At 45.5% G+C, this 24,722-nt stretch overlaps 1 protein-coding gene across 1 annotated transcript in view; it reads left to right on the top strand.

Moving 5' to 3' along the window:
- Positions 1 to 24,722, top strand: part of LOC137299362 (obscurin-like) — a 552,786-nt gene that overhangs the window by 376,502 nt on the left and 151,562 nt on the right. Inside the window, exons 87-95 of the mRNA XM_067968057.1 lie at positions 3,323 to 3,439; positions 5,232 to 5,396; positions 7,333 to 7,491; positions 9,624 to 9,801; positions 11,127 to 11,240; positions 12,255 to 12,422; positions 13,592 to 13,694; positions 17,754 to 17,883; positions 20,671 to 20,773. Of these exons, the coding sequence (XP_067824158.1) occupies positions 3,323 to 3,439; positions 5,232 to 5,396; positions 7,333 to 7,491; positions 9,624 to 9,801; positions 11,127 to 11,240; positions 12,255 to 12,422; positions 13,592 to 13,694; positions 17,754 to 17,883; positions 20,671 to 20,773 (1,237 nt within the window). The remainder of the gene's footprint in view (positions 1 to 3,322; positions 3,440 to 5,231; positions 5,397 to 7,332; positions 7,492 to 9,623; positions 9,802 to 11,126; positions 11,241 to 12,254; positions 12,423 to 13,591; positions 13,695 to 17,753; positions 17,884 to 20,670; positions 20,774 to 24,722) is intronic.

Below are 24,722 nucleotides of genomic sequence, written 5' to 3'. Positions count from 1 at the left end.
CTATCTTTGCTAATTTGATTTGTCCAGTCTATATGAAGATTAAAGTCCCCCACGATTATTTTGTTACCTTTGTTACAAGCTTGCATTATTTCTTGATTAATACTCTGTCCAACAGTATAGCTACAATTAGGGGACCTATAAAGTACTCCCACCAGTATTTTCTGCCCCTTGTTATTTCTTATTTCCACCCATACTGATTCTACGTCCAGATCTTCTGAGCCAAGATCCTTTCTCACCACTGTCTTTATGTCGTCCTTTATTATCAGGGCTACACCCCCTCCTTTTCCACTCTGCCTGTCTTTTCGGAACGTCAAGAACCCTGGAATATTTAGTTCCCAACCTTGGTCACTTTGCAACCATGGGCTCGATTTTGGCGTCGGGTTTCCAGCGGGGGGGCCCGGAAAATCCCGATATCCGGTCACGTGACCGGATCGCGACGAAATCCCGGCCACTTCTGGGTACCGCGCTGACATGCGGGGCTGCGCGCGCAAGCCCCGCTGGTGGGAATCCCGCAGGCAATTAAAGCCAACGGGGTTCCACTTGAGTGTACTTACCTTGCTTGTTGAGGTCAGTTAATGAGCTGAATCAGCTGTCAAAAGAGGAAGTGTGGGATTTTAGGTTCAAGGCAGTGAGCTTCACACACTGGGGGAAACAGTCTCTCTCTAACCAGGCGTGTTGCAGCCAGCAGCCTGTGGCAGGTGCCAAGGTGCACTCCACGGGGGACAGCCCTCACCCACGCAGGAGGCCACCGCGTCACATAGGGCAACCCCTGCCCCCCACCACCCCCCGCCAAGCCAGAGGACAGACCGACACGAAACCGCAGCCCCAGTCCGAGGAACCACCCACCTACCCTGCACAACCCCTCAGACCAACACCTGCCAGATGGGTGGTGTGTGGACACCCTCGGAGGACGAAGAGCATGACCAGCCCCAGCAGCCTCGCAGTCCACGCCGTCCGCCGCAGAGACGTGGATCCCCCCAACACGGTGTTGTTGCACGCCCACCTGCACAGCAGGAGGGAGGGCTACCGCAGAGAGAGACGCATCGCAGAGGGCACTACCCTCGCCACAGGGTCCACAGACCGAGGCGCAGCTCCCCGGACCTCTCCGAGCAGCAGTGCACAGGGAAGCGCACATTCGCTCGACATGTAGTCGTGGAGATCTGCAGGCTCTTTCATGCCGAGCTGCTCCTGGCTGGCCCCAGCACCAACTGCTTACCTGTCGCTGTCAAAGTCACCACTGCCCTCCACACCTTCTCCTCCGCATCCTTCCAGGGTGCAGCCGGCTACACCGCCGATGTCTCTCAGTCGTCTGCGCGGACGAGCCCTGCAAATACACCTGCACCTACTCTGCAGTAACACGATGGGTGGCATCAGTGGTGGGTCCTCATAGTGATACCCAGGAGCGGGCATTATTGGACACAACGGACAGGATTCGCGGAGACATGGCAGTGGTGGTGTCAATATAATGTGTGCTGTTTGTGGCTCTGAAATTCAATATGGGTAACACCCATGACAAACCCTCAGACACCCTTGTGCACCCCCTTCATGCTCACGACACGTTTGCCTTACGCTACCTACTGCACATATGTGATGCATGCCCTGTGGCTGCAGCACAGGTGGTGGCAGGTTGAGTGAGGCTGGCCATGAGGGAGATGCACGAGAGGGTGAGTATGGGATGGAGCAATGAGATTGTATGAGGATTGGGTTGCGTGTTAGTGGCAGGATGAGTACTGGCGAGGTGAGTAGGTGGAGGTAAGATGAGGATGGGGTTTGAGTGGGTATGAAGGGTGATATTACAGAATAGTGTTGGCGGTGCCGAAGGAGATGTGGGGTGGGGGCAGTGTTGTGGCAGACGGAGTGTAGGGGAAAGACTTTGTGTTCTCACTGCGGCTGACCTACTGCGGTCATTGCAGCGCCTCCTGCACTGTATGCAGGTGGGCCATATGTTGGTGGCGCAGGTGACCCCCTCTGCCACCTCGAGCCAGGCCTTCTTGGTGGCAGAGGCAGGCCGCTTCCTCCCGCCCTCCGGGTGGAAGATCTGTGTCCTCCCCCTCCTCCTCACCCCATCTGATGATACCTGGGGTGAGGCATCATTAAACTGGGAGCAGCCTTCCCCCTGGGCTGCTCCATGCTGCAATTTGTTCCATTGGTTGCAGCATCTGTCAGTGGAGGACTGCCCCTTTAACTAGAGAGCCTCCAGCTGACAGATCGTACTGCGCATGCGCAGCCCGACCGACGCGCAGGCCAGCGCCGTGGACCCCGGAGGAGCAGGTAATTGATTCCTATTAGTGGGTTGCCTGCTACGATCGTGCGGGCAACCCACTAATTTCGCCGAGCGTGTTGACCACGCTCCCGGAGGACCACCCGCTGGGAACCCGCAGGCCTGCTAAATTCGAGCCCCATGTCTCTGTAATGCTATTAGATCAAACCCATTTATCTCTATTTGTGCAACTAATTCGTCTATCTTATTAGGAATGCTCTGTGCATTCAGGTAAAGAGCCTTTAATTTTAACTTTTTACCATTTTCCCTGCTTTGACCTTATTTACTGATTCACTATTACCTCTCTGTCCCTTCCTGCCACAGTCTGCTTATCTTTACCTAAATCACTACACTGCTCTGTTGCCTTGACTTTTTCGTCAGATTTCTAAATTTCCCCTCACCTGACCCCTTCCCTCTCCTTTTTAGTTTAATCTCTATCTAAAGTCCTAGTTATTCGATTCGCCAGGACCCTGGTCCCAGTCCGGTTTAAGTGGAGCCTGTCCCAAAGGAACAGTTCCTTTTTCTAGTAATGATGACAGTGCCCCGTAGAATTGAAATCCCTGTCTCCCACACCACTCTTTGAGCTCTTTGAGGATTGTAAAAGGTAGATATTCCTTTTGAATGGTGCCTGTTCCTTTTGAACTGATTAGATTGTTATGCATTGTAATGAAAGCATTGCTGTTAAGGACTCTTTTTAGGAATGCACTATAAATGAGCTCCAAACCTGACACAACCTAGGCTGGCCAAGTTTGTGTTAAATCCCAATTAATTGAATTTGACCGTAGTTTGAGCGTTCTGCGTTCACACTGTAATCAACATTAAGCAAGATACTTTTTTTTATAAAGTCCTCCACTGATAATCTGGCTTTGTTGGGAAAGGATTGTATGGTCTGCTGGGGTGCATTGGTCCATTGGTAATCTAATTGGGATGAGACACTGAACTTTGTGATGGTTATCCAGCTGATCATTGTTAGTCGAAGGAAGATGATTATATTGTCATTTATTGCACGCTTCAAAGCTGAATTTTGTTTTCTAACTGAATGACTAATACTTTTGTTCCCAGAAATACACAGACGAAATGTCAGCAACACAGGACCCCTCAGAGTCTGCAGTGTTACCTATACATGCTTACTTAGAGAAACCTCCCAATAGACTCTTGAAATATCAAAGCGTTCTCAAGGTGAGTCATGATTTTAGCCTGGTTGGGGGCGTGGGGGGGGGCTTTAAAAATTGCAACAATTTCAAACCCGCCCATTTCTGATTTTCACGGAGACGGGACAAGGGGCGAGCAACCAACCCACTCTCAGGAGGCGGGTTGGTCGCTAAAACCTTTCAAGGAGGCTGCGGACCTCCATTTTGTGAAGTTTTGTGATTTTAGTCTGTGGGGGCCGGGATTCCCGGGCCTTCTCCTTCACGCCGCATGTAGGGAGGCGAGAAGGTCCGAAAGTGCAGGTAAGTGCCTTTATAGCACAGCTTGTGGGCCTGGAGGAGCGGGAGTGCTCCCCCCCAGGCCCAACAAGCCTACCTGCAGTGACCCCCCCACTGTCCCCACCAACGATTTGCCAATGCCCCACCACCAATGATCGCGCCCACCCCCCAGCAATCGCGATTCCCACGATGACAGCCGATCTTGACGCCCCCCCCCCACGGCGACTGATCCCCGATCCTCCTCCTCCTCCTCCTCCCCCTCCCCCCCCCCCCAATCAATGACTAACTTTCTTTCTCCCCCCCATCGATGACTAACTTTCTTTCTCCACCCCCCCCCCATCGATGACTAACTTTCATTCTCCCCCCCACCACTTCCCGATGATGGACCCGCCCCCCCCGATGACTAACTCCCGCCAATCCTCCCCTCCCCCCCCATCCATCCAATCTAAGACTTACGTGAGCACTTACCTTTTCCTTGCTCAATCATGCCAGCCTGTTGGGCGGGAAAACTTCAAAAAGAAAATAAAAGACGCCCTTGCGTCAGGGGAAACCTGTACTTCTGGGTTTCCCGTCTGCAATTTGACCCTGCCACCTTCCCGGCTCTGGGCTAAAATTATGCCCATGGTTTTGAGTGGCTTGTCTGGAATTCCAATTAATATCAAAAATTGCCAATAGTCTCGCTGGTCATCTTACCCAATCACCCAAACGAATGCTTAATAATTATAGTTGAACTTTTTTTTAATTCATTGGATTTGGTTAGCAAAGTAGATGTTGAAATCAGAGAGCTATTACGTATTAAACTCTTTGAGATCTGTATTTGTTTCTGAAATGATTTCAGGGTTTTTGCTTCCAATGTACAATACTTTACACTTGTCTGCATTAAATTTTATTTGCCAGCGTTCATCCTACTCGCGTGTTTTAATTAGCTCATTCTGTAATTTCTGGTCTTTTTCCTTGGATCCCACTGCCTTTCGAAGTTTGGTATTTGACTAATTTGCATTGGGTTTCTAAATCCAAGTCATTGATGTAAATTAGAAACAGCAGTCATTTCTGGAGTCAATTGTTGGAGACCAAAGAAGGAGCATCCCAGTTCGAGCAGTGATTTATAAATTATTGCACTTGGATGTGCTAGAATACCTTGCTTACGCTACATATTTTCAATTGGACTTGAATCCATAACAGATTCACAAGGGCTGTATCTTACTGCAATTTTGTCAGTAATCAAGGCTACACATTGGTGATCATTTTGATATTAATGCCAACTATTTTTTTTATGCGTTAGTGTATCCCGAAAAGTAGTAGCCTATGTGAATGAGTGGAACCTGAAGCTACCATGCAAATTTGAAATGCTATTTGGCAGGCAGTTTACTGATGATGCCCCATTTCACCTGTAACCATTGTAATTATCTGGCAAATATCTAAATGTGGATCACTGATTCAGTCTTCTAAAGCGACAGTAGCCAGCTTGCAAGCTATGTTTTTTTTGGTTCTGTTTGATATCTATAAGACTGTGAAAGAAACTATAATTTACGTGTCCTTTTCAGGAGCTAATTCGGAACAAAGCAAGAAACAACAAAAACTGTGCTCTATTAGAGGAGGCGTATGCTGTAGTATCTGCCCTTCCCAGGCGTGCAGACAACAGCCTACATGTTTCAATGATTGAGAACTATCCAGGCACTTTGGAATCTCTTGGTGACCCCATCAGACAGGTATTTTCCCAAGTATCTTTCCTTTGCTTAACTAAATAAAATGATCTACTTATCTCATACAGCGTCAAAATTCATACACTGATGGCAACCTTTGGGGCTATAAATCTTTCATTCTTTGGATGTGGGTGACATGATAGTATTTATTGCCCATCCCTAGTTGCCCTTAGGAACAGACTCAAGGGGATGAATGGCCTACTGCTGTTCCTAAGCCCCGAGGGCACGAAGAGTCAATCTATGTAGTGTGGGACTGGAGTCATAGGTAGATTAGATTAGGTAGAGATGGTAGGTCCCTCCCTGAAGGATATTAATGACCCAGTTGGGTTTTCACAACAATCCAGCAGAGTTCATTATCGTTTTTCTGATGCCAGCCCACAAATTACTAAATATTTTGAATTCAATTTCCCAGCTTGGCATCGTGGGATTTGAATTCACAACCTCTGGGTTGTTAGTCCACAAACCATTGGAATACCTTAGCCAGGGCTATATGTTTGGATAATTAAGATTGGTTGTGCATTTTCAATTACTTTAAAACAGTTACATTCTTGTATTTATGTTGAAAATAGTTTGATATTCTTGATAAACTATAATTTTGCATGTAACTGAATTGAATATAAATTTAGGGTAGTCAGAAACTCATAAGGGGTGATTTTAATCCTGCCCATTCGGTGGCAGCCAAATGGGCAGTTAAAAACAGGTCACCCTTGGGACACAGCCGCCGATGCCCCACACCGATCCTGTAGGCTATGATTTTAACCTGCACATCTGGGCAGGTGAAAGAGACACCTGCCGGAAATTTCTATAATTTGCGGGTCAGGCTTCAACAATGTCATCGGAGCCCAACTGCTATTTTAACTGTCTGCCTGAGTAGGGAAATGGTTCTGGCTTTTCTACCAGGTCCACCTAGCGGGAAGAGGAGTCAGGGCCAAAAGAGGCCCAAAGAGATAGAGGTTATTCTGATGAGGCCCGGAAGTTAAAATCTCACGGTCAGGAAGGTTAGCTGCCTGCCTCGGCTACCGCCCACTGGATTCCCACCCTGAGTTAAAATTGGGGTTTGTCCAAATATTATCAGAGTGCATTTCCAAAGGCAAATACAATTTTGAGATACCTAGAATCCAAGAAAGTGATCTAACATTCTTACAATGCATCAGTAAGACCACACTTGGGATATTTGGGTAAATTCATCGATCCTCTGCTCCCAGAGATGAACATTAATAAATTTATATATTGGACATGGCTGGTAATAAGTTTACATATTGAACACATCATTCCCCAATAAGAGGGGAGACAGGTGACCTGCTGTAAGACAGTGCTTCTCTAAGCAGTTAATGAAAAGTATTTAAAAGAGGACTAGTGTGACGCACCCTTTAGTTTCTTCTTCTCTCAGAAATCGCTTAGCATCTGTCACCTCTGTCTAATGACTTTGCCAAAGTTAGGTACTCACCACATGGGAAATCGTCACATGGTACTTTTCTTTTAACTTGTTCTTGGGATGTGGATGACACTGGCAAGGCTACATTTATTGCCCATCTCTAGTTGCCCTGAGAAGGAGGTGATTGGTCTTCTCCTTGAACCACTGCATCCTTGTGGCGATGGTGCTCCTACAATTATGTTAGTTACAGAATTTTAAGGTTTTTGACCCAGTAACGATGAAGGGAAAGGCAATATACGTCCAAGTCAGGATGGTGTGTGACTTGGAGGTGATGGTGTTCTCATAACATTGCTGCTCTTTTTTGGTGCTAGAGGTCACCACTGCATTTGTGATTTTTTTGGTGGTAGGGGGAGGGGAATATTATCTAATTCTGTCTGACATATACTTGAAGAGCTAGTGTACATATAATATTATAGTGCTCATATGAACATTTCTCTAACTTCATTATTCCCACAAAGAAAACAAGATAGTCTGAAATATACTAAATAACTTTGCACTTTTCTCTAGGGACATTTCATTGTGTGGGAGGGAGCTCCTGGTGCAAGGCTGTCGTGGAAGGGTCACAAACGCATTGGTTTTCTCTTCAAAAACCATTTCCTGATCTGCAAGCCAAAAAGAGACAGCAGGACAGACACACAGTGTTACATCTTTAAAAATCTGATGAAGGTTGGTATTGCATATTTAGTATCGAACACTGCATTGTATTGGCCTCTTCCAAATGCCAAACAGTAAGATCCATATATTTTTCGTCCCAGGAAAGTGCAGATTCTTGCTGGGTACAATTGTGGCAGCAACCCTCCAGTACCTCACCTATGTGACTGTTTCGCTATGCATGCGCCTAGACAGTGAGTTTTAGCAGATTCACACATGTTGTAGGTGGTATTACATCCAAATCAGATCCTTTCCTCATTTGATGTCCACACAAGAATACTTTCCAGCAGGGGTCACTGGATAATGATCAGGAGCAGGCGCCATGACAGAATTCCTCCCACTGAGGCAAATTGTAATTTGTCACATCAGTGTGACAAATCTCGCCGAACCCAACGAACAGGCAGTCACCCCCGTTGGCCCGGTATAGCGAGTAACATTGGTCAGAGAGAGATCAGGATCTCTAGGGTTTTGTACTCACTCTTCTCTTTAGGGTACGAGAGGTAAAAATCAACTGAGGCTGAGATACTTTTCTAAATAATTGGTTTTATTGACATTAAGATATAATAGTTTTACAGATAAGGATGCTTACAACATTATACGGGAGTACAACTCAATACTCAGAATGATCAATTCTTCTGCTTCAAGAGACTGAGGATTAATTCTTCTTTGACATCTTCTTTGAACTGCTTCTTATGTCTCCTCTTTTCCTGCCCTCGGTTTCCTTCTGAACTTGAAGCAAAACCACAAATAGCCAGACCACTTTTGTCTGCCTATCCTAGAATTTCTTGTCCTGTTTCAGCTCCCTGAGCCAAACGTCGCATCCCCAAAAAGGGTCTTTATCCTCCTTTGAGTTCCCAAATTGTTCCTCCCACTTTGGAGGTTTGGCACAAAGGTACTCCTATATGGCGGACTCCATGCTCGTTTATAAGCTCCCCGAGCTTTTGTCCTGTTTCTGGCTCCCTGAGCGTTATAAGATCCCCGAGCTTATGTCCTGTTCTCGGTTTCCAAAACCACTAAAAGCTTCCCAAGTTTTATTTAACCTCCTACTTTAGTTGCACTATGACGCAATATGGAACCTATTCTGAAATCCTGAAAGATGCATGATGTGTTGCATTGCCTCCCCAGCAAAATCCCAAATCTCTTCACTCTTCTACAGTACCTAGTTTCTCACCATTTAGAAATACTCCGATTTATTTTTCTTAGGTCCAAAGTGGATGACCTCACACGCCCACATTAAACTCCATCTACCATAGTTTTGTCCACTCAAAACTATCTGTGTCCCTTTGCAACTTTCTACTCTCATCTGCACTATTTACTATCCCTCCTAATTTAATGTCATATGCAAGGTACTGCATGCCAAATTTTAGGCCTTTACCAATACGGCGGGCGGGGCATTTTCAGCTTGTAATGAGGGTGCACTTCCTGCCTGCCATATTAGGGGCTTACGAAGCCATTTAGCACCCAAAAACCGGACGCTGCGTGGCCGAATTTCTAGGCCCACATGTCCAACTGGAACTACTGTTTGATGGGGTAGGGCATGTGTCCGTGCTGTGGTTAGAGAATTCTGGTAATTTTTTAAAGAAGCTGTAGAGTCCCTTGACAAGACTGCACAATTTGTTTGGGATTCTGTATGATTTTATTAAGTTCATAGAATCACAGAGATTGCGACACAGCTCATTGCACCCGTGGTGGTGGTAATTCTTCAACTGGAGAAGTGTAGTTGGTCCACAAGGTTGTTATATTCCTAAAAAGAAATAGAAAATGCTGGAAATGCACAGCAACTCAGTCAACCCCTTTGGAGGAACAAACAAGTTAACATTCTTGGTGTGAACCTTTAGTCCACAGATGCTGACCGATCTGCTGCATGTTTCCAGCATTTTCTGTTTTTGTTTCCAACATCTGCAGTCTTTTGATTTATACTTGTATTGTTGTATTCCTATATTGGGCTATGTGGTTCATTAAAGTATCTGCAGGGTTTTCTTCTGGGCAAAATGTTTACTACTCTTGTCCTAGAAACTGTAAGACATTTTGATGGGGGTGCACAGTTGGTCCACTTGTTCATCAGTCTTGAAGGTGAAACATCTGAACTGAGATTCTTTTTTTTTTAATCATTGTACAGAATTTACGCATTACTTTTCTTCCCGTAGCTCACTAACATCGATGTGAATGACTTTGTGGAGGGCGATGAACGATCCTTTGAAATCTGGCATGAACGGGAAGACTCTGTGCGTAAATACACTCTCCAGGCACGAACTGTGAATATAAAGACTTCATGGGTAAAAGACATTAGTGGCATACAGCAGCGGTTCAGCTTACCCGCCTGGAGTAAGTATCTGCCAAAATTCAAGTAATAAATAATGTGCTTCAAAATTTGCTATTGCTTTCTCAATGATTTGGCAACAAGGATTACACACCAGAACTAAAATTTTTAGTTCCAATAAAATAAAGCCACCTCACATGTCTTGAGTACATACTCTTTGTAACTGTTAGAATTTTCAATTTATGTTATATACTTAATGTAGACAAACAAACTTTACTCTTCACCACTCAATGCCAATAACAGCACTGTCCTATAATATGCCCCACCCTGGCACATATTTTTTGGAGTTCATCAGTGCCAGCCCTGAAGCATGGAATATGTTCAACCACATAAAGCACTCATTAGTCTTCACACGCAGGTTAGGGTTGCCAACACTTGTTGGACGTATTCCTGGAAGTTTCATCACATGACTTCTGCCTCCAACTGCCCTTCCTACTCAAACAGCCTTTTTTCCCATCTCAGATATTTTTATTACTAATAAATGGAAGGGTTCAAAGGAAATGAAATAAACACTTTTTTTTAATGCCCCTATCATTTTTTCTCCTGGGTTGTTCACAGCCGGGTCCAGGAGATTATTGTTTAATTCCTGGAGACTCCAGGACAATCCTGGAGGGTTGGTGAACCTAAAGGAGATACAAATTATTCTTTTTCTACACTGCAATGTACCTTAACCCCCAATCTCAGATGAACCCCTCAACTGCAACAGTGTGAATTTTTTTTGATTTTCCTCACCAGCCACCCTTATGACCTCGCAAAGTGAGATTGCCAACATGTTAATTGTGGGTAATTTTATGCTGTGGCCTATATCTATAAAAGAACTGTTAGGACCTTTCTAGCCAGTAAAAAGTGTAGATCTTTGTCCCATCAATCTGAACTGGATTCAGACACAGGCCACAGAAGTGAACGATCATGTTCTAACCCACTGAACCATCCGATGCCTGTGTTGCATCCTTTTAATATACATAAGTTGGACTGACTCACACTTAAATATATACTGGCTTTTCTTTATTCTACTTCAAAATTTTGGCACGAAACTGTAGCAAGACCCATGATTATGAATAATTCAATAAAACATTCTGTTGGCAAAAGAAAGTGGAAAATGACACGTTAATGAGTCGCCTTGGAAAAACAGTACCAATTTGTTGAAAATGTAGATTTTTTTTAAAACCTGACAATCTTGGATGTATCGTAGAACCATTATTTTCTTTTTATATTCAGTTTTATATTCTGTTACCTTGTATCCAAGTGGATAAGGAGTGAGAATTTTCAATAAGAAAATGTGACTGTTAAAGGAGACTGTACAAACCAAGTGAATATGTGTGTTTTTTAGATCCCCCAGAATTTGTGGAAAAACTGGCAGATTGTACTGCCAAAATGGGAGAAACGGTGAAACTGGCATGCCTGGTTATCGGAAATCCCAAACCAGTTGTCACATGGTTTAAAGGTAATTTTTTTTTGCTGTTTAAAAATTGTCAACATAACTTACATTCAGTCAAACCAAAAAAAATTATCTGGCAATCAACGTCTGTCAGTGCTTGCTATCTGCTTCAATCACTCCATAGAATCATAGAATCATAGAAGTTACAACATGGAAACAGGCCCTTCGGCCCAACATGTCCATGTCGCCCAGTTTATACCACTAAGCTAGTCCCAATTGCCTGCACTTGGCCCATATCCCTCTATACCCATCTTACCCATGTAACTGTCCAAATGCTTTTTAAAAGACAAAATTGTACCCGCCTCTACTACTGCCTCTGGCAGCTCGTTCCAGACACTCACCACCCTTTGAGTGAAAAAATTGCCCCTCTGGACCCTTTTGTATCTCTCCCCTCTCACCTTAAATCTATGCCCCCTCGTTATAGACTCCCCTACCTTTGGGAAAAGATTTTGACTATCGACCTTATCTATGCCCCTCATTATTTTATAGACTTCTATAAGATCACCCCTTAACCTCCTACTCTCCAGGGAAAAAAGTCCCAGTCTGTCTAACCTCTCCATGTGGCAGCGTGTTCCATACGCTCACCACTCTCTGTTTAAAGAAATTCTTTATTTGGTGTACTAATGGCTATCTTACATTTATGCCCCCTTGTTCTGGATTCACTCAAGTGGGAAAAGTTTTTCTATGTCCACCCTATTTAACCCCTTCATAATTTTAAGACCTATATCAGGTCTCCTCTTAGTCTTTTCCAGAGAAAGGAGCCCCAGACTGCTCAATGTTCCCTGAAAGTTGCAGCCTCTCAATTCTGATAACATCCTTGTAAATTTTTCTGCACTTTCTCCAGTGCTTCAGTACTTTTTTTGTAGTATTTAACAAAGCCAGATATCTAAATCAATGTGATTTGCTTATGCCTGTTAGATAACGGATACCTAGCTCACATCTAGTCTTGACCTCACACAAAAATTGTTCTTAATTCCTCTGAGCATTTTCGAAATACTCATATTCATGCTGTGACACTAGATGGCAGACCTGTGGAAGTTGACCCACATCACATTATTATAGAGGATGAAGACGGCTCCTGCACGCTGATCTTGGATACCCTCAACGCTGCTGACTCAGGACAGTATATGTGTTATGCAGCCAGTACTGCAGGAAACGCCAGTACGCTTGGAAAGATTCTTATACAAGGTAGGAACAGATCCCGATCGCCTCCCCCTAAATATCTAAAACTTAAGTAAATTAGCGGACTCTTTTGCATTGACCATGTACAGTCTGCCTTTATTTTTTCTATTTATATTATTTAAACTTTATTTTTTTTCTAACCTAATCCAAATTTTCTGTTAAATTTTTTTGGTTTTTTGTCGAAATACTTATTTTTCTGATTCTCTTGAATCCCACCATCAATTTAGGAGGTGGGCCCCATGTCAATCAAAACCAGTCTCTGATTAACTCTCAGTTTTTCAGTCAGCCAAGTCTCAGGAATAAAAAGATTGAAATTGTCCTGCTGCAGATATGACCAAGCCAATTATATCACTCGACAACTTGGCCTACACATTGGTTTGACGCCGTGCCCATTTTACAGGTGTAAAACAGGCGCCTAAGCATTCAATATGGCGTGCGTGCACACATCCCGCACAAAAAGTGTGCAACCCACCATATTGGTGAAGGCAGATAAAGAGGTGTCCAGGGCCCAACGCATAATTAAATAAGGGGCCTCACACCCGTTTCAGGTCCCTTTCCCGAAATTGGTTTGCCCTGAACGCAACTGACGCCAAGGCGACTGTGTTCAGAAAAAACAGGTCCACGTGCAGCCCAACCAGCAGTCCTTAAAGGGACCGCCACCAAAAAGATAAGTTTAAAAAATATATATATACTTGCCTAAATATGGAGCCGGGAGGGGCAGGAGCGCTCGTCCCGGCTCCATGGTAGTGCCGAAGACCGTTGTCGACAGCCTGAAATTCAAATCTGATTCACCGACAAACTGCCTGGGGACGCCCAGCAGCCGACCTCGGAGCTCACCGGTCTCGTGTAGATGAGGCCTGAGGCACACCCAATCCGGTGCAGGGATCGTTCCCTGCGCCCAGTTGCGAACCAATTTCTAGCCCAGGTAGTATACTACTAATAACTCTTCGGGGCTTTAAGGGTTTGGTTGCTAACAATAACTAAACACAAGGGTTGTGGTAACATACTATTTTTTTTAAAATAATGAATGTTGAAATAATGAACTTCAGTGCCCAATTATGATCACTTGTCTACAAAATTGGATAATATTCCAAAACTTGATAAATTTTTATCAATACTCAATTTGTAGGAAACTTTATCTTATTGGCAATTAAACTTTTTGCATTAACTTCCAGTGCCTCCAAAGTTTGTAAGCCGACTTAGAAACATCCCATTTATAGAGAACGAAGATACACAGTTTGTATGCGCTATTGAAGCTGCACCAGTACCACAGATAAGGTAAAGTTTATTCATTTAACAACCATTAGCTCTTGCATTGGTTGATTTAAGAAAGCATCTTCTGATGCGTAAAAATTATCCAATGCTATAATGAATATCTAAGGGTAAATTGGGAATGCTGCAAATTGCGCACAGTAACCTCTGCACCCGATTCTCCGATCCGCACTTTCTTCAAGCAAGGCTCTGTGCCAGGAGAGTAGCCTCACAGGATTTACCCTATGCATTGTAAAAGCTAAGTCCAACCCTCTGGGATTGCCTCCCCAAACCCCATCCTCTGCTTCAAGACCCTCGTTAAATTGCACCACTTTGACCACGCTTTTGGTCACCCCTCCTAATGTCCTTCTATGGCTTGGCGTTTAATTTCCTCATGCTTCTGTGATGTGCCCTGAGATGTTTATCTACATTCAATGTGCTTTATGTCCTTTTGGAGACGAAGTCCCGTCTTCACCCTGAGGACACCATCCAACATGTTATGTGGCACTATCACCATGCTAAATGGGATAGATTCAGAACAGATCTAGCAGCTAGCAGCTCAAAACCGGGCATCAATGAGATGCTGTGGGCCATCAGCAGCAGCAGCAGAATTGTATTCTAGCACAATCTGTAACCTCATGGCCCGGCATATTCCTCACTACCATTGCCAACAAGCCAGGGGATCGACCCTTTTCAATGAGGAGTGTAGAAGAGCATGCCAGGAGCAGCACCAGGCATACCTAAAAATGAGGTGCTAACCTGGTGAAGCTACAACACAGGACTATGTGCATGCTAAACAGCGGAAGCAACATGCTATAGACAGAGCTAAGCGATTCCACAACCAACGGATCGGATCAAAGCTCTGCAGTCCTGCCACATCCAGTCGTGAATAAACAACTAACAGGAGGAGGAGGCTCTGTGAGCATCCCCATCCTCAATGATGGCGGAGTCCAGCACGTGAGTGCAAAAGACAAGGCTGAAGCTTTTGCAACCATCTTCAGCCAGAAGTGCCGAGTGGATGATCCAACTCGGCCTCCTCCCGATATCCCCACCAACACAGAAGCCAGTCTTCAGCCAATTCGATTCACTCCACGTGATACCAAGAAATGGCTGAGTGCACAGGATGCAACAAAGGCTATGGGCCCCGACAACATCCTGGCTGTAGTGCTGAAGACTTGTGCTCCAGAACTAGACACGCCTCTAGCCAAACTGTTCCAGTACAGCTACAACACTGGCATCTACCCGACAATGTGGAAAATTGTCCAGGTATGTCCTGTCCACAAAAAGCAGGACAAATCCAATCCGACCAATTACCACCCCATCAGTCTATTCTCAATCATCAGCAAAGTGATGGAAAGTGTCGTCAATAGTGCTATCAAGTGGCACTTAGTCACCAATAACCTACTCACCGACACTCAGTTTGGGTTCTGCCAGGACCACTCGGCTCCAGACCTCAATACAGCCTTGGTCCAAACATGGACATAAGAACTGAATTCCAGAGGTGAGATGAGAGTGACTGCTCTTGACATCAAGGCAACATTTGACTGAGTGTGGCACCAAGGAACCCTCGTAAAATTGAAGTCAATGGGAATCAGAAGGATAACACTCCAGTGGCTGGAGTCATACCTAATACAAAGGAAGATGGTAGTGGTTGTTGGAGGCCAATCATCTCAGCCCCAGGATTTTGCTGCAGGAGTTCCTCAGGGAGTGTCCTTGGCCCAACCATCTTCAGCTGCTTCATCAATGACCTTCCCTTCATCATAAGGTCAGAAATGGGGATGTTCACTGATGATTGCACAGTGTTCAGTTCCATTTGCAACCCCTCAGATAATGAAGCAGTCCGAGCCTGCATGCAGCAAGACCTGGACAACATCCAGGCTCGAGCTGATATGTGGCAAGTAACATTCACGCCAGACAAGTGCCAGGCAATGACCATCTCCAACAAGAGAGAGTCTAACCACCTCCCCTTGACATTCAACGGCATTACCATCGCCGAATCCCCGACCATCAATATCCTACGGGTCGCCATTGACCAGAAACTTAACTGGACCAGCCACATAAATACTGTGGCTGGAAGAGCAGGTCAGAGGCTGGGTATTCTACGGCGAGTGAATCACCTCCTGACTCCCCAAAGCCTTTCCACCATCTACAAGGCACAAGTCAGGAGTGTGATGGAATACTCTCCACTTGCCTGGATGAGTGCACCTCCAACAACACTCAAGAAGCTCGACACCATTCAGGACAAAGGAGCCCGCTTGATTGGGACCCCATCCACCACTCTAAACATTCACTCCCTTCACCACGAGTGCACTGTGGCTGCAGTGTGTACCATCCACAGGATGCACTGCAGCAACTCGCCAAGGCTTCTTCGACAGCACCTCCCAAACCCGCAACCTCTACTACCTAGAAGGACAAGGGCAGCAGGCACGTGGGAACAACACCGCATAAACGTTCCCCTCCAAGTCACACACCATCCCGACTTGGAAATATATCACCGTTCCTTCATCGTCGCTGGGCTAAAATCCTGGAACTTCTTGCCTAACAGCACTGTGGGAGAACCTTCACCACACGGACTGCAACGGTTCAAGAAGGCAGCTCACCACCACCTTCTCAAGGGCAATTAGGGATGGACAATAACTGCTGGCCTTGCCAATGACGCCCACATCCCATGAACGAATAAAAAAAAAATACAAATTTTAGGCACAAAATTAAAAAGACATTAGATCTGAGGAAAAGATACAGTGAAGATTCACGAGAATTATGTCAGGAATTCATGTTATAATTATAAATAAAATCTCAACAAATTGGGGCTTTTCCCACTGAAATGGAATAGGTGGATTTAATAGAGCTTTTCAAAATCATTAAACAATTTGAGACTGTATATAGTGAATGATTATTTTCACTAGTTGGTGATTTGGTAACAATTGGGCATAAATTCATCAGAAGAATAAAAGCGGAAGTGGAATTATTTTTTTTAAAGAGAGTTTTCAGAACAGACACCTAGAAATTAATTGACGCCATGCCCGTTTTATAGGCGCTCCACAGTAATCCCGACATCCGTTGACAGCTCCTGCTAGGTCCCTTCCCGAACGCCTCCTTCCCCCCCGCCCCCCCCACCCCGCCATCACCTCTCCCCCCAAGTAACAAATCAACACCTGGAAGTAGATTTAAGTCATCGTTACAAGGTTGGGATGTGAGGTCTGCTGATGTTGATGAATGGTTCGGACTTTATTCTAACGTTCATCAAATCTGCTTGATTAAATTACGTCCTTTTAAGTCACTGCCAACCATCTATTGTCCTTTGTGCATGTAGTGAAAACAAACAAATAAATATATATATAAATCAACTGAATGAACAGTTATTCGTTTCTGACAAGTGAACACCGTAGCCTAGATTTCTGGTGGCACCATTTTAAACGGGTCATGGCCCTGTCCCAATCCATGGGTATGGAGTCATTTAAATACGGAGCGAGCCTGTGCCCGAAGTGACACAATAGAGCCACCCACCCTCAAGAAGTCAGAGTAATTTCAGGGCAACACCCTGCTGCTCCCAGAAGGGCAGCCAAAGGCCTGGATCAGGCCGAAGATCAAGGCCTGAAATGGTTTTGTCTCTGACAGATTAGAAGGCCCAGTCTGGAATAGTAATCGACCCCTCTGGATTGACTACTGTTTGATTCCTCGGTGGTGGGGCCCAGAATGGAACGCACACCTGCTCTCGGCAGTCAAGGAACTGCTAGACCTACCAGAGCCGTATCTGACGGGATTCCCAGGATAGCCCTGGAATGTCCCGAGACTGCTCCCGTAACCTAAGAGGGGGCCGGCAGAAGAAGCAACTTCCCATTTAACTTGAAATTTTGTGGAACTTTCTGAATGTAGCAAAAACCAGAAGGATCCATGTTCCCCCAATTTCTGAACTGCCTGCTGGATTTATGGCCTCCTGGAGCTTACAATTTCTGGGTTTAGGCTTTTCTTCACTGAACTGTCTAGCAGATTGGATTTTGAAATATTCCACTGAAAACTGATGTTTTTGAAGCTTTCTTAAAAATCGGTTACACTAATTGTTGTTTAATTCTGTTCTTATTGAAGATGGAGTAAAGATGGTTCACCATTAACAAATAAAACAAAGTACCAGCCTTTCTATGACCCGCAGTTTGGAGTCGCAATGCTAGTCATCAAAAACACAGAAAAGGATAACCTTGGATACTATGAATGTGAAGTGAGTATATGACGTTAAGAAAGCTATTTGCTCAAATTATTTTCATCAATAAAGTTTAAACACAACTCAATAAAACAACTGTCCATAGATAAGTCACCCGGTCCGGATGGGGTGGATCCTAGGTTGCTGAGGGAAGTAAGGGTGGAAATTGCGGAGGTTCTGACCATAATCTTCCAAACATCCTTAGATACGGGGGTGGTGCCGGAGGACTGGAGAATTGCAAATGTTACACCCTTGTTCAAAAAAGGATGTAAGGATAAAAATTATAGGCCAGTCAGTTTAACCTCGGTGGTGGGGATTCTTAGAAACGATAATACGGGACAGAATTAACAGTCACTTGGACAAGTGTGGATTGATTCGGGAAAGTCAGCACGGATTTGTTAAAGGCAACTCGTGTTTAATTAACCTGATAGAGTTTTTTGATGAGGTAACGGAGAGGGTAGATGAGGGCAATGCAGTTGATGTGGTGTATATGGACTTTCAAAAAGCGCTTGATAAAGTGCCGCATGGTAGGCTTGTCATCAAGATTGCAGCCCATGGAATAAAGGGTGCAGTAGCGACATGGATACAGAATTGGCTATGTGACAGAAAACAGAGACTAGTGGTGAACGGTTGTTTTTCGGACTGGAGGGAGGTGTACACTAGTGTTCCTCAGGGGTCGGTGCTGGGACCACTGCTTTTCTTGATATATATTAATGACTTGGACTTGGGTGTACAGGGCACAACTTCAAAATTTACAGATGACACGAAACTTGGAAGAGTAGTGAACAGTGAGGAGGATAGTGACAGACTTAAAGAGGATATAGACAGGCTGGTGGCATGGGCGGACACGTGGCAGATAAAATTTAAAGCAGAAAAATGCGAAGTGATACATTTCGGTAGGAAGAACGAGGAGAGACAATATAAACTAGAGGGCACAACTCTAAAAGGGGTTCAGGAACAGAGATCTGGGGGATATATGTGCACAAATCGTTGAAGGTGGCAGGGCAGGTTGAGAAAGCGATTAAAAAAGCTTATGGGATCCTGGGCTTTATAAATAGAGGCGTAAAGTACAAAAGTAAGGAAGTCATGATGAACCTTTATACAACACTGGTTCGGCCATAACGGGAGTAGAATCATAGAATCTTAGAAAGGTTACAGCACAGAAGAAGGCCATTTGATTTGAACATTGAGTATTGTGTCCCGTTCTGGGCACCACACTTTAAGAAAGATGTAAAGGCCTTAGAGAGGGTGCAGAAGAGAATTACTAGAATGATTCCAGGGATAAGGGACTTTAGTTACGTGGATAGACTGGAGAAGCTGGGGTTGTTCTCCTTGGAACAGAGAAGGTTGCAAGGAGATTTGATAGAGGTATTTAAAATCATGAAGGGTCTAGCCTGAGTAGATAGAGAGAAACTGTTCCCATTGGTGGAAGGGTCAAGAACCAGAGGGCATAGATTTAAGGTGATTGGCAAAAGAACCACAAGTGACATGAGGAAATACTTTTTTACACAGCAAGTGGTTAGGATCTGGTATGCATTGCCTGAGGGGGTGGTGGAAGCAGATACAATCATGGCCTTGAAAAGGGAACTGGATAAGTACTTGAAAGTAAAAAAATTTGCAGGGCTACGGGGATAGGGCAAGGGAGTAGGATTAACTGGATTGCTCTTGCATACAGCTGGCGTGGACTAGATGGGCTGAATGGCCTCCTTCTGTGGTGTAACCTTTCTATGATTCTATGATTTAGTTAGCTAATTTTCTTTTGGGGATGGGGAGGCTTGACTTCACATGTCAAGTATGATCATAGATTTAAATGTTGCAACAGTTTTACACACTTTTCCCAATCTGGTTTAACATTCCACATCAATGAATGGAATGGCGGACTAATGGCAGTCAACAGCGTTCCTGATCCCTCTGAGATAGAACTTTCTGATGCCATGTTAGAAGGAATTTTACAACATCTTACTCGAAGGTGCTTCAGACCAGTGAGGTTAGAGTGGTTAACCCCCGAATCCGGGTGTGAGCATCGTAGTGCGCGATTGTCCCATGCCCGGTGGTTCCGATGTAGGCAGCACGAGACATTTGTGCTGCCTGCTTACTTACCTGATGGTACCACAGCAATCAGGCCGAGCCACAATGTTTTCACCAGCTTCACATTTCTCACCTGCAAGGGGGGCCCAAATATCGCGTGATTTGCTCGCATCTCTTAAAGGCAGCCTGCACCTCTTATTTGCAAAAAAATAAGATGCGGGTCCACGCTGAGTCCAAATGGAGATCAGACATCGCACACATAAAATACAGGTGCAGGTCCCATCCCTATATTTACAAACTGTTGAGTTATGTTAAAACATTGAATAAAGGTTGCGCACTACTAAATCCCACATCCTCCAACTGCACGCAAGACTCACCAATCTGCCGATCTGAGTTTGTGCCAGACCTATGAGAGAGTGTGCACCAAGGTTCTCTGCTGATGCACTAGAGGCCTTGGTGCAAGAGGTGGACCGAAAGAGGGGCATCCTAAATCCACAGGGTGGGGCAAGAGGCCCTCCAGACATATGCTCAACAGGCAGTAGGGGACGAAGTCAATGCCAGACGCATAGCACCATGATTATGGAAGAAGTTTAATGCTTTAACACAAGTGGATTGTGCAATAATTCAATAGAATACACTTCTCCTTTAAAGATGCACTAGTGTAGGAAAGGAGGAGCAAACAGACTACCTCCAGAGAGCAAACCTCCTGTGCTTCAGAGGCAATGCTCCTCTTTTACTTTATGTTTAATCTGAATTGTTATATTTTTATTCTCCCAGATTTCGAACAAGCTGGGTACAGCCAGAGATGTTGCAGAGTTGTACCTTCAGACCCCTGTCCTGATTCCAGAAAGGAGAGGAGACCAGGTTGTCATGATTGAAGGTAAGTTCTATAGTTACTTTTGTTACTACAGGCATAGTTCTGGGAGCTGAAGAATTAGAGCAGATCTTGGTCTAGAAACTATTGCAATTGTCAGGAAATGAGGTCAAGTTAGTTATGGTCAGAAGGTTGAGTTTATAGACTTTCCTGATAACAGCCAAAAATTATACGGATGAAATTAATCAGTTAGACTATATCTCTCTATGTAGATAATTAAAAAAAATTAAAATCTGCACTGTCCTTCTGCAAACCTTACTTACTTCAAGGAGATTTGAACTGACAGATTACTGGCGAAGGGAACAAGTGAGACTTGCGACAGAGCAGGATTGTGGGGCACGTCTGGAAGAAGATGGGCAGGCCAGGGCTGGCAAATAACATATAGCAGGCCCCGGCCCAACAGAGGCAGGACTTCAGACCACAGAAAAGAAATGGTTTATGACTAATAGGAGGGCAAAGGTGAATTAGGAGCAAAGTTGAAAAGGGATTGGGGTGAGGGATGGGTTGCATTTAAGGGGAAGCTAGATAAACACATGAGGGAGAAAGGAATAGAAGATTATGCTGATAGGATCAGATGAAGAGGTTGGGAGGAGGTTTGTGAGGAGCATAAACACTGGCATAGACCAGTTGGGCTGAAAGGCCTGTTTCTGTGCTGTAAATTCTATTTAATTCTAAAAGAAAGGGTGATGGTGGGTTCTTAGAGAAGGGTGAGGGAAGTGGGGAAAGGGCATTGGGGGTGATCAAGGGACATAGTATGAGGTATGAAGGGAAGAGGCAGAAGTGGGAGAATATGAATTTGGGAGTGAACAAGGGGCAGAGTATTGAGGGGTGTGTACTGGGGGATCATAAATTGGGGGGGTATCACGTGGAAGGCATCAGGCTACTACATAAGCAGATGGGGAGATGAAATACGAGGATGGGGAGTGATAGCGAGGGGAGAGGAACATACAGACATGAGGCATAGGTGCAAAGCAGAAGCGATAGAATGGATGTTAGGGCCAAGGGCTTTGCCGAAGTGCACCAGGTAGTGGGAGCAATAGGACTGAGGCTGTGTTGGCATCAAAGGGGATGAAACGGGGTTTGCAGCAAATGTCACACAAGGAGAATGCAGTGCTTCCCCCTTTGCATTCCTTTCCAAACCTACTGAGTCACCACCAATCAGCCCAAAGCTAATCTACATCTCACCCACCACCTGAAACCTTCCTACAACCCTCGCCAAATCCCTTCACCAGCCACCCCCTTACCTCTCACGTATCAGCATCTGCACTTCCCACCAACAAAGTGAGAGGACGATATAAGGCAGAATAACAAAAGTCACAGAGGGGAGCACTAATTTTTTTTTTTAAAACTCAATTTATTATTTGTATTTATTAACCACTGGACCTTCTGTGACTTTGTTCACTGTGATTCAGAGGGTTTATAACAACAGCGGTTATTCTGGGACACTGAATTATCAGCATTGGGAGTGGCCCTACGATCTGGTAGTACTTGGGGATCCCAGCATCTAACAGTGATTTAAGATGGGCTTCCAGGAACACTGGGTAGGCCTGGAGTCACTGAGAGAGATATGGAACCTAAGGACACTGGGGAGAGTTCTCAATGCCTGGAAACATTGGGGGCAGTTATGCGATTTGGGAGCATACGGAGTCAGTTCGGGGTTTGCGAGCAATGAGCTAGCATCTAGATGTGGGTGGGGGAGGAAGCCTGAGGAAAGAGATCCTGAGGCTCCGCAGGACTCGGGAGGGGGTTTTCGAGCATTGCAGGTTAGTGCAATCTGGTATTGGGGGAAACATCCATATAGGGAAGGGAGGCCCAGGAGAATAAGAACCGCTTGTCATTGGCCACTTTTGAACCATTAGGCTCCTACTCCCACCTATTGAGGCAAACTTCCCCTTCACCCCATCTCGCTTTGTCCCTTCCCCTCCCCCTTCTCCTTTCTCATCCTCCTCTTCCTTCCACACTCCTCATCTCCCTCTCTCCCCTCCCCACCTTCTCCTTTACATCTCCCTCTCTCCCCTTCCTCCCACTACCTTTCCCCTCCTTTCATCACCCTCCCCTCCTTTCATCACATTCCCCTCCCCCTCCCTCCCCTCTCCCCTACACTTCTCTCCTCTTTCTCTTCCCCCTACCATCCTGCCCCCTCCCCTCCCACCCTCTCTCCTCTACGTTATCTCTTGTCCCCTATCTCCCCCCTCTTCTCGCCCTCTTCCTTCTCTACCCCTCAGCTTCTCCCTCTGTTCCCTGCTTCTCTTTCTCCCCATCCCCTTCTCAACAACAGTAATTTACATCTATATTTTTTTTAATTCATTCTCGGGATATGGACATCGCTAGCAAAGCCGGCATTTATTGCCCATCCCAAGTTGCCCTTGAGAAGGTGATAGTGAGGCTTCTTCTTGAGCTGCTGCAATCTGTGTGGTAAAGGTGCTCCCACAATACTGTTAGATAGGAAGTTCCAGGATTTTGACCCAGCCACGATGAGGGAACAACGATATATGTCCAAGTCAGGATGGTGTGTGACTTGGAGTGGAACTTGGATGTGATAGAAGGACAAGGGCATGGGAACACTAAGTGGTGGAGGTCGCAGGTTTGGGAGGTGCTGTTGAAAAAGTCTTGGCGAGTTGCTGCAGTGCAACTAGTAGATAGTACACGGATGATGGAGGGAATAGATGCTTAAGCTGGTGGATGGAGTGCCGATCAAGCGGACTGCTTTTCCTGTGCAGCGTTGAGCTTCTTGAGTGTTGCAGCTGCACCCATTAAGGCAAGTAGGGAGTACTCAATCATATTCCTGTCTTATGCCTTGTAGATGGTGTAAGAACTTTGGGGAGTCAGGGTGTGAGCCACTTACCATAGAATACCCAGCCTCTGACCTGCCCTAGTAGCCATGGCATTTATTTAACTGGTCCAATTGAGTTACTGGTCAATGGTGACCTCCAGGATGTTTATGTTGGGGGATTTGGTGATGTTAATGCCATTGAATGTCATGGGGAGAAGGTTAGGTTCTCTTTTCTTGGAGATGGTCATTGCCTGGCATTTGTGGGGTTTTTTTATTCGTTCATGGGATGTGGGCGTCGCTGGCGAGGCCGGCATTTATTGCCCATCCCTAATTGCCCGAGAAGGTGGTGGTGAGCCGCCTTCTTGAACCGCTGCAGTCCGTGTGGTGACGGTTCTCCCACAGTGCTGTTAGGAAGGGAGTTCCAGGATTTTGACCCAGCGACGATGAAGGTACGGCAATATATTTCCAAGTCGGGATGGTGTGTGACTTGGAAGGGAACGTGCAGGTGGTGTTGTTTCCATGTGCTTGCTGCTCTTGTCCTTCTAGGTGATAGAGGTCGCGGGTTTGGGAGGTGCTGTCGAAGAAGCCTTGGCGAATTGCTGCAGTGCATCCTGTGGATGGTACACACTGCAGCCACTGTGCGCCGGTGGTGAAGGGAGTGAATGTTTAGGGAGTGGATGGGGTGCCAATCAAGCGGGCTGCTTTATCTTGGATGGTGTCAAGCTTCTTGAGTGTTGTTGGAGCTGCACTCATCCAAGCAAGTGGAGAGTATTCCATCACACTCCTGACTTGTGCCTTATGGATGGTAGAAAGGCTTTGGGGAGTCAGGAGGTGAGTCACTCGCCGCAGAATACCCAGCCTCTGACCTGCTCTTGTAGCCACAGTATTTATATGGCTGGTCCAGTTAAGTTTCTGGTCAATGGTGACCCCCAGGATGTTGATGGTGGGGGATTCGGCGATGGTAATGCCGTTGAATGTCAAGGGGAGGTGGTTAGACTCTCTCTTGTTGGAGATGGTCATTGCCTGGCACTTATGAGCCCAAGCCTGGATGTTGTCCAGGTCTTGCTGCATGCGGGCTCGGACTGCTTCATTATTTGAGGGGTTGCGAATGGAACTGAACACTGTGCAATCATCAGTGAACATCCCCATTTCTGACCTTATGATGGAGGGAAGGTCATTGAT

This window comes from Heptranchias perlo, chromosome 2 (genome assembly GCF_035084215.1).
Source record: "Heptranchias perlo isolate sHepPer1 chromosome 2, sHepPer1.hap1, whole genome shotgun sequence".
Taxonomy (NCBI): domain Eukaryota; kingdom Metazoa; phylum Chordata; class Chondrichthyes; order Hexanchiformes; family Hexanchidae; genus Heptranchias; species Heptranchias perlo.
This window is presented reverse-complemented; position numbering and strand designations above follow the sequence as displayed.